The sequence below is a fragment of the Hypanus sabinus genome, chromosome 27 (assembly GCF_030144855.1).
Source record: "Hypanus sabinus isolate sHypSab1 chromosome 27, sHypSab1.hap1, whole genome shotgun sequence".
NCBI lineage: Eukaryota > Metazoa > Chordata > Chondrichthyes > Myliobatiformes > Dasyatidae > Hypanus > Hypanus sabinus.
In genome coordinates, this window is record NC_082732.1 from 46,591,647 (window position 1) to 46,602,153 (window position 10,507).

General features: G+C 44.9%; 1 protein-coding gene across 1 annotated transcript; it reads right to left on the reverse strand.

Moving 5' to 3' along the window:
* Positions 1-2,043: 2,043 nt before the first annotated feature.
* On the reverse strand, positions 2,044-10,073 carry LOC132381957 (transmembrane protein 52-like). The gene is made up of 5 exons (XM_059951660.1): positions 9,976-10,073; positions 9,851-9,900; positions 9,527-9,562; positions 7,680-7,834; positions 2,044-3,501 (listed from the first exon to the last, which is right to left on the reverse strand). Exons 1-5 carry the CDS (start codon positions 10,030-10,032, stop codon positions 3,236-3,238), a joined length of 564 nt encoding a protein of 187 aa, XP_059807643.1. The 5' UTR covers positions 10,033-10,073; the 3' UTR covers positions 2,044-3,235.
* Between the last annotated feature and the right edge of the window lie 434 nt (positions 10,074-10,507).

Sequence of the window (10,507 nt, forward strand, 5' to 3'; positions counted from 1 at the left end):
CAGACTCTCACAGCTACCTGGACTATTCCTCTTCCCACCCTGTCTCTTGCAAAAATGCTATCCCCTTCTCACAATTCCTGTCTCCACTGCATCTGCTCTCAGGATGAGGCTTTTCATTCCAGGACGAAGGAGATGTCTTCATTTTTCAAACAAGGGGGCTTTCCTTCTTCCACCTTCAACTCTGCTCTCAAATGCATCTCCCATTTCGCACACACCTGCCCTCACCCCACTTGGGATAGGGTTCACCTTGTCCTTACCTACCACCCCACCAGCCTCTGGGTCCAACGTATAATTCTCCGTAACTTCCGCCACCTCCAACGGGATCCCACTACCAAGCATATCTTTCCCTCCCCCCCCACTTCTGCTCAGGGATCACTCCCTACGTGACTCCCTTGTCCATTCGTCCCCCCCCATCCCTTCCCACCGATCTCCCTCCTGTCACTTATCTGTGTAAACAGAACAAGTGCTACACCTGCCCTTACACTTCCTCCCTCACCACCATTCAGGGCCCCAGACAGTCCTTCCAGGTGAGGCCATACTTCACCTGTGAGTCGGCCGGTGTGGTATACTGCATCTGGTGCTCCTGGTGTGTCCTTTTATATATTGGTGAGACCCGACGCAGACTGGGAGACTGTTTTCGCTGAACACCTACACTCTGTTCGCCAGAGGAAGCAGGATCTCCCAGTGGCCACACATTTCAATTCCACATCCCATTCCCATTCTGATATGTCTATCCATGGCCTCCTCTACTGTCAAGATGAAGCCACACTCAGGTTGGAGGAACAACACCTTGTATACCATCTGGGTAGCCTCCAACCTGATGGCATAAGGGTTGAACATTAGGAATAGGGTTAGGCATGAACATTGACCTCTAAATTCTGTTAAAGCCCCTCCACCCCTTCTTACCCCATCCCTGATATATTTAGTTTTTTCTTCCCCCTCTTTTTTTCCCTCTCTCTGCCCATCACCTTGCCAGTTCTCCATCTCCCTCTGGTGCTCCCCTCCCCCTTTCTTTCTCCCTAGACTTCCCCTCCTATTATCCTTTCCCTTCTCCAGCTCTGTATCCCTTTTGCCAATCACCTTTCCAGCTCTTAGCTTCACCCCACCCCCTCCAGTCTTCTCCTATCATTTTGCATTTCCCCCTCCCCCTTTCAAATCTCTTACTATCTTTCCTTTCAGTTAGTCTTGACGAAGGGTCTCGACCCACAACGTTGACAGTGCTTCTTCCTATAGATGCTGCCTGGCCTGCTGTGTTCCACCAGCATTTTATATGTGTTGCTCCGATAGCAACAGATCATCCGCAAAGTTGCTGATCCAGTTAACCACGTTATCATCCATATAATTGATACAGATGATAAACAACGAAGGGTCCAGCACCAATCCCTGCTGCACACCACTAGTCACAGGCATTGAGTCGGAGAGGCAACCATTTATTACCTCTCTCTGGCTTCTTCCACAAAGCCAGTGCCTAATCTAATTTACTACCTCAACATGAAAGCAGAGCAACAGAACTTTCTTGACCAACCTCTCATAACAAATGCCTTGCTAAAGTCCATGTAGACAACATCCCCTGCCTTGCCTTTAGCAACTTCCCTGGTAACTTGCTTGAAAAACTGAACGAAATATGTTGTTTTGCCCAGCAGTACATTGCAATGCATGATTAAAAAAACTATAAATTACAACAAGAAATATTATATATAAATTAAATCAAATAGGTAGTCCAAAAAGAAAAAAAGTGAGGTAGTGTACAAGGGTTCATTGTCCATTCAGAAATCTGATGGTGATGTGGAAGAAGCTGTTCCTAAACATTGAGTATGTGCCTTCAGGAAGGCCTTCATCCTGACTAAGGGTTTTGGCCCAAAATGTCAACTGTTTATTCCTCTCCACAGATGCTGCTTGACCTGCTGAGTTCCTCAACCATTTTGTGTGTGTTGCTCCATCTCTTGTCCATATATTATCCAAGGCAGACAGGCATTTTAGTTTCCAATAATCCAGATACTACAGTAGTTAAAGAAATTTGCTCTTTGTATGTTTATTGCTCATTATGTTAAAAAATAAATGAAAATGGAACAAATTTTCTAAGAACATTATAAAACTTTTACAAAAAATAGTTTAACTATTCACATTCATTAAGACATTTTCTTTTAAACACTTTTTCTTTGTGTAAACAAAATGTCTGTTCCACAGTTTCCAGGAGAGTTATGTTGTGTTAGAGTACAGCAGAATGAGGGGAGATTTGATAGAGGTATACAAAATTATGAGGGCTATAGATAGGGTAAATGCAAGTAGGCTTTTTCCTTTTCAGGTTGGGTGAGACAACTAGAGGTCAAGGGTTAAGGGTGATAGGTGAAATGCTTAAGGTGAACTTCTTGACTCAAAAAATAATTTCAAATTACTTCACTTATCTGTAACTAGCAGCAATCCCTATATAATTGAGTCGTCAGCCTAAAATAAAAGTGCTTTTAAATTTATTTTAGCTTTGCCAAGGCAAGACCATAACTGAACAAACCAACATCATTACCCAGCATGGACAATGTTAACACAAGTTAGAATGGTACTTATTTTGGGTCAAACTCCATGTAGGAACAGAAAAGCCTGAATAAAAAGTGATTTGATATTCTTGAAGATTCCCAGCATACAACTGATGTCCAGAGTAGGTCTGAAAGCCAAGTTTTCTTTAATTGTAAGATCACACACAAAATGCTGGAGAACTCAACCAGTCCAGCAGCATCTATGGAAATGAATAAACAGTTGACATTTCAGGCCAAGACCCTTCATCAGATCCAAAACATTGACTGTTCATAGATGTTGCCTGACCCGAGTCCCTCTAGCATTTTGACTGTGTGTTCCTCTGGATTTCCAACATCTGCATGATCTCTTGTGATTTAATTGTAAGAACCCATTTTAGGCTTTGAGAACATCAGCTGAAAAAGTGCTGGCAGGAACAGAATTCTTCAAAAATCTGGAACCCAAAGTTCACCCAGAATGTGTGCAAAATATCTCTGGCTGATTTTCTCAACTGCAGGATCTTCATGCTTTTCCTTATCAAGGATGATGGACAACAGCTCATATGTCATGACTCAGAAATAGAGATTCACTTCACAGTAATTTGCTGTAAATAGGTCACTTCCTAAAAGCATTTTCACAATTAGCACTCTGGGTGGCCCTTGGTCTCAGCCAAGCACCAGTCAAAGAAGTGACAGAGGTACTTCAACAACCATTGATTCAAGAGTTCTCATTGCTGTGACAATACTGAATAGGTTAGCACTACAGAACCTGCACCTTCATTTCTCTCTGGGATTGGAGCTCCATTTCCATTTAGATTTTCCAGTCCACTCTTTGGTTCAGGGATCTCAGAAGGATTTTCCATTTTCAGGGCCATCTCATAGGTTGGGGGGTTGTCAATGGCACACAGGCTATATGGTGGAGGAGGCAACATGCACTGAGCAGTGTCCTGAACATGGTTCCGGCCAGCGGATATATACTGTAGCAAACTGTTTTCTGGGAAAGAAAGAATGGACAGTTAGATTTATCTTAAGAGTCAAAAAAGTGGCACCTCTCATTAAGGACCCCCATCACTAAGGGCATAACCTCTTCTCATCACTACCAACAAGGTGGTGGTCCAGGAGCACACACTCAACATCTTAGGATTGTCTTCTTCCTCTCTGTCATCAGATTATTGAATGGATAATGAATCCATAAACACTATCTTACTTTTTTTGCTCCCTTTTAATATACATTTCATATTATAACTTTTCTTAATATGTATTGCAGTGTTTTGTTGCTGCAAAACAACAAATTTTGTGAAATATGCCAGTGATATTAAACCTGATTCTGAATAACTGAAATGATTGCTGAAATCCACTCCGGAGATTTCTTACAATTGAGGCTTTCCAATCTCTTGTAGCTTTCAGCTAACAGTGTAAGTGCAAACACTAAATGTACAAATAACAACTTCCTCAGTATATTACTTCAAGAACCCATTTGCTTGTTGCCAGTTTAGCTCCTTTAAGCTGGAAGCAGGCAATAGTTTCTGAGCTGTAAAACTTTGCTGAGGTCTCAAATTCATTCAAGTCACTCTTATTTGGGACTTTTACTTCCATTGTGCCTATCTGCTGGTGGATGGAAATTGTGTCGGGAACTGCATGATCACATACTTCGGCAGAAGAATAAGGGTCCAGACTACTTTCTAAACAGGAAGAAAATTCAGATATCATAGATACAAAGGGACTTGGGAGTCCTTGTGCAGAATTCCTTAAAGGTTAACTTGTAGGTTGAGTTGGTGGTGAGGAAGGCAAATGCAATATTAGCATTTATTTTTGATATGACTAGAATATAATGCAAGGATGTAATGCTAAGGCTTGATGGGGAGCTGGTGAGACCACACTTGGGAGTATTGTGAGCAGTTTTGGGTCCCTTACCCAAGAAGAATGTGCTAGTATTGGAGAGGGCCCCGAAGAACTTCGCACAAATGATCACAGGAATGAAAGGATTAACACAAGGAGCATTTGATCTCTCTGAGCAAATGCTCACTGCAGCTTAGTAGAATGAGGTAGGATCCCACTGAAACCCATCAAATGTTGAAAGGCCTAGATAGAGTGGATGTGGAGAAGATGTTTCCTATAATGGGGGATTCTAGGACCAGAGGCCACAGCCTCAGACGAGAGCGATGTCTATTTAGAACAGAAATGAGGAAGAATTTCTTTAGCCAGAGGGTGGTGAATCTGTGGAATTCATTGCCATGGACGGCTGTGGAGGCCAAGTCATTGAGTTTATTTAAAGTGAAGGCTGATAGATTCTTGATTAGTCAGGGTGTCAAAAGTTATGGGGAGAAGGCATGAGAATGGAGTCAAGGGGGATAATAATTCAGCCATGATGAAATGGTATTCACTGGGCTGAATGGTCTAATAAGACCATAAGATATAGAAGCAGAAGTAGGCCATTCAGCCCATTGAGTCTGCTCCGCCATTCAATCATTGGCTGATCCAATTCTTCCAGTCATCCCCACTCCCCTGCTTTCACCCCATTCCCTTTGATGCCCTGGCTATCTATCTCTGCCTTAAATACACCCAATGACTTGGCCTCCACAGTCACTCGTGGCAACATATACCACCCTCTGACTAAAGTAATTTCTCCGCATCTCAGTTCTAAAAGGACATCCTTCAATCCTGAAGTCGTGCCCTTTTGTCCTAGAATCCCCTACCATGGGAAATAACTTTGCAAAATCTAATCTTTTCAGGCCTTTTAACATTCAGAATGTTTCAATAAGATCCCCCATCATTCTCCTGAACTCCAGAGAATATAGCCCAAGAGCTGCCAGACGGTCCTCATATGGTAACTCTTTCATTCCTGGAATCATTCTCGTGAGTCTTCTCTGAACCCTCTCCAATGTCAGTATATTTTTTCTAAAATAAGGAGACCAAAACTGCATACAATACTCCAAGTATGGCCTTACGAGTGCCTTATAGAGCCTCAACAACACATCCCTGCTCTTATATTCTATACCTCTAGAAATGAATGCCAACATTGCATTTGCCTTCTTCACAACTAACTCAACCTGTAGGTTAACCTTTAGGGTATCTTGCACAAGGACTCCCAAGTCCCTTTGCATCTCAGATGAGGTAAGAAGCTGGGTGGTGATAGGTGGAAAAGAGTGGAGAAGAAGGAATCTGGTAGGAGAGGAGAGTGGGCCATGGGAGAAAGGGAAGGGGAGGGGACACCAGGGGTACATGATAAGCAGGTGAGGAGAAGTAAGAGGCTAGAGTGGGGAAATGAAAAAGAGGCAAGGAGGAAGGAAAAAAATTAACAGAAGCTCTAGAAATTGATGTCCTTGCCATCAGGTTGAAGGCTATTTAGATGGAATATGAATGTTGTCCCTCCAGTCTGAGAGAGACCAACTTTTTATTTCATCCCTCCTCCTCCACCCATCTGGCTTCACCTATCAACTTTTAGTTTGTACTCCTTCCCCTCCCCCCTCTTTCTTATTCTGGCATCTTCCCGTTTCCTTTCCAGTCCCGATGAAAGGTTTCGGCTTGAAACATCAGCTGTTTGTTCCTATCTGTAGATGCTGTCTTGCATTCGCTTTCTTCACAACCAACTCAACCTGTAGGTTAACCTTTAGGGTATCTTGCACAAGGACTCCCAAGTCCCTTTGTATCTCTGCATTTTGAATTCTCTCCCCATTTAAATAATAGTCTACCCATTTACTTCTTCTAACAAAGTGCATGACCATACACTTTCCAACATTGTATTTCATTTGCTACTTCTTTGCCCATTCCCTAAAACTATCTAAGACTCTGTTTCCTCAACACTACCCACTCCTCCACCTATCTTTGTATCATTGGCAAATTTAGCCACAAATCCATTAATACCATAATCCATTGACATACATCGTAAAAAGCAGTGGTCCCAACATTGCCCCCTGTGGAACTCCACTGATAACTGGCAGCCAGCCAGAATAGGATCCCTTTATTCCCACTCTGTTTTCTGCCAATTAGCCAATGCTCCACCCACGCTAGTAACTTCCCTGTAATTCCATGAGCTCTTATCTTGCTAAGCAGCCTCATGTGCAGCACCTTGTCAAAAGCCTACTGGAAATCCAAGTACACCACATCTACAGCACCTCCTTTGTCCACCCTGCTTGTAATTTCCTCAAAGAATTGCAGTAGGTTTGTCAGGCAGGATTTTCCTTTCAGGAAGCTATCTTGTCATGTGCCTCCAGGTACTCCGTAATCTCATCCCTAACAATCGATTCCATCTTCCCAACCACTTGTGTCAGGCTAACAGGTCTATAGGTTTCCTTTCTGCTGCCTTCCAGCCTTTTTAAATATCGAAGTAACACTTGCAATTTTCCAGTCATCCAGTACAATGCCAGAATCTATCGATTCTTGAAAGATCATCATTAATGCCTCCATAATCTCTCCAGCTACTTCCTTCAGAACCCGAGGGTGAATTCCATCAGTTCCAGGAGATTTATCCACCCTCAGACCATTAAGTTCCTGAACACCTTCTCAGTTGTAATTTTCACTGTAATAACTTCACTTCCCTGACACTCTTGAATGTCCGGTATACTGCAGACATCTTCCTCTGTGAAGACTGATGCAAAATACACACTCAGTTCCTCTACCATCTCTGCATCTCTCATTACAATATCTCCAGGGTCATTTTGTATTGGCCCTATATCTACCCTCGACTCTCTTTTACCCCTTACAGTATACGCTTAAAAAAGCTTTTACTATCTTCTTTGATATTAGTCATTAGCTTCCTCTCATAATTCATCTTTTCCTTCTGAATGACCTTCTTAGTTTCCTTCTGCAAGTTTTTAAAAGCTCCCTAATCTTCCCACTAGCTCTGGATGTTACTAATGTTATTACACAGCCCTGTTCTGTCCTTATCCCATACATAGGCTGCTGGACAGTCTGAGGGAAGCTCTAACAAACCACAATGCCTCTGATTAGTCAAGGGTAGGACAAAGAGAAGTTTGTCCTGTTCTACTTATCTCAGACAATATACAAATAAAAATCACCTGGATCCAGGAAGGGGAAGTAGAAACTAAAGAGAGCTGCAGGGAAAGCAAAGGGAGGTGGGTTGATCCTCTGAGTAGACAGGAGGCGTAAGAAGTCAGATGACCTTGTATTCTATCATTGTAAGTTTGCAATGATCAGTGACTTGCTACTTACGTGATATAGTATGGTCATTGTCAATGGCGATCACTGTTACTTCACAAGATCTATTGGCAAAGGAGGGGTTTTGGAGCTTGGACCTCTTACAGCACTTTATGCAACTGATCATAACTCCACATATCAGCAACAGGAAGACTGTCAGCAAAATCAACCTGGCAGAAACATGAGCAAACCATTTACACATTGTAAACAATTGTAATCCTTGGTAACTGTCTGAACAAGATTTACAGAACAAGATGTTGAAATTGTATAAAACATTGGTGAGGCCTGCTTTGGAGTATTGTGTCCAGTTTTAGTCACCTATCTACAAGAAAGATGTCAATAAGATTCAACAAATACAGAGACTTACAAGGAAGTTGTCAGGTTGTAAGGAAAGGTAGAACAGGTTAGGACTTTACTCCCTATAGCATAGAAGACTGAGGGGAGATTTGATGGAAGTATACAAAATCATGAGGTGTATAGATATGGAGACTGGCAGACCACAGTACGTGTGCTTGCAACACTGTGTGTCAGACAGTGGTCAGCAGCACTGGGGCTCCACAGGGGACTGTCCTGTCTCCCTTTCTCTTCACCATCTACACCTCGGACTTCAACTATTGCACAGAGTCTTGTCATCTTCAGAAGTTTTCTGATGACTCTGCCATAGTTGGATGCATCAGCAAGGGAAATGAGGCTGAGTACAGGGCTACGGTGGGAAACTTTGTCATATGGTGTGAACAGAATCATCTGCAGTTTAATGTGAAAAAGACTAAGGAGCTGGTGGTGGACCTGAGGAGGGCTAAGGCACAGGTGACCCCTGTTTCCATCCAAGGGGTCAGTGTGGACATGGTGGAGGATTACAAATACGTGGGGATACGAATTGACAATAAACTGGACTGGTCAAAGAACACTGAGGCTGTCTACAAGAAGGGTCAGAGCCGTCTCTATTTCCTGAGGAGACTGAGGTCCTTTAACATCTGCCGGACGATACTGAGGATGTTCTACAAGTCTGTGGTGGCCAATGCTATCATCTTTGCTGTTGTGTGCTGGGGCAGCAGGCTGAGGGTAGCAGACACCAACAGAATCAACAAACTCATTCGTAAGGCCAGTGATGTTGTGGGGGTGGAACTGGACTCTCTGACGGTGGTGTCGGAAAAGAGGATGCTGACCAAGTTGCATGCCATCTTGGACAATGACTCCCACCCACTCCATAATGTACTGGTTAGGCACAGGAGTACATTCAGCCAGAGACTCATTCCACCGAGATGCAACACTGAGTGTCATAGGAAGTCATTCCTGCCTGTGGCCATCAAATTTTACAACTCCTCTCTCGGAGGGTCAGACACCCTGAGCCAATAGGCTGGTCCTGGACTTATTTCCACTTGTCATAATTTACTTATTATCATTATTATTATTTAATTATTTATGGTTTTATATTGCTATATCTCTACACTATTCTTGTTTGGTGCGGCTGTAACGGAACCCAATTTCCCTTGGGATCAATAAAGTATGTCTGTCTGTCTAAATGAAAGCAGGCTTTTCCCACTGAGGGAGGGGAGACTAGAACTATAAGTCATGGGTTAAGTGTGAAAGGTGAAATGTTTATGGGAAATTTCTTCACTCAGAGAGTGGTGAGAGTGTGGAAGGGATTGTCCAAAGAAGTGGTGAGTGTGTGTTCCATTGCAACATTTAAGAGAAATTTGGATAGGTATGTGGATGGGAGGGTTATGGAGGGCTATGGTCCTGGTGCAGGTCGATGGGGCTAGGCAGACTAATGGTTTAATAGGCTAAGATTAAATAGGTGGGGCTCTTTGGGTCAGAAGGGGCTGTTCCACGCTGTCTCCATAAAACAAAAGGATACTCACCACACATACCACAGGCTTGACCAGTGCAGGTGACAGCTGCGGATACAGAGGAAGATTCGGTCAGTTCCGATTATCGACTTCACCAGTACCGTTACGGTCAATGTGGAAATGCAGGTTTTTAAATAAGAGACAGGTGTGCTGGAACCACGCCAAGGGTTAGGTAGGGTGGGGTGAGGTAGTGGTAAAGTCAATGGAATTGAAAAGGGGCCGCAAACTGAACGGAGAACCCTAGGCTACGGGGTGGTGAAGATGGAAAAGAGGTCGCGAGGAGGAGGGGGAGCGGGGATGGGTAGGGGGCGTCCCGGGTTGGGATTGTCGCCTCACCTGTTCTGTTCTGGACCTTCGCCGCATTTCTGAGCTTCGATGACGGTGGCCTGGAGAAGAAAATAAAAGACGATGAAAAAGGAGCCGAGCGGGCCACTGACCGAGGTTCAGTGTCCAGTACTCACACGAAGGAAGCTGAGGAGAAGCAGAGCTGGGTTAGTCACGGAGAAACCGTTCGCCATCTCTCGGTTTCCGACCTTGTTACTGACTCGATGCCGACACTTCCCGCTTTTGCACTGCCAATAGGGGTATTTATAACCAACCGCCCCTCCCTCTGCCTCCACCGCCCAACAAGCGTGAACCGCGGTTGTGAAACGAGAGGGGAGAGGGGAGAGGGGAGGGGGAGAGGGGAGAGGGGAGAGGGGAGAGGGGAGAGGGGAGAGGGGAGAGGGGAGGGGGGAGGGGGGAGGGGGGAGGGGGGAGGGGGAGGGGGGAGGGGGGAGGGGGAGGGGGGAGAGGGGAGGGGGGAGGGGGAGGGGGGAGGGGGGAGGGGGAGGGGGGAGGGGGGAGAGGGAGGGGGAGGGGGGAGAGGGGAGGGGGGAGGGGGAGAGGGGAGGGGGGAGAGGGAGGGGGGAGGGGGGAGAGGGGAGGGGGGAGGGGGGAGAGGGGAGGGGGGAGGGGGGAGGGGGGAGAGGGAGAGGGGGAGGGGAAGGAAGG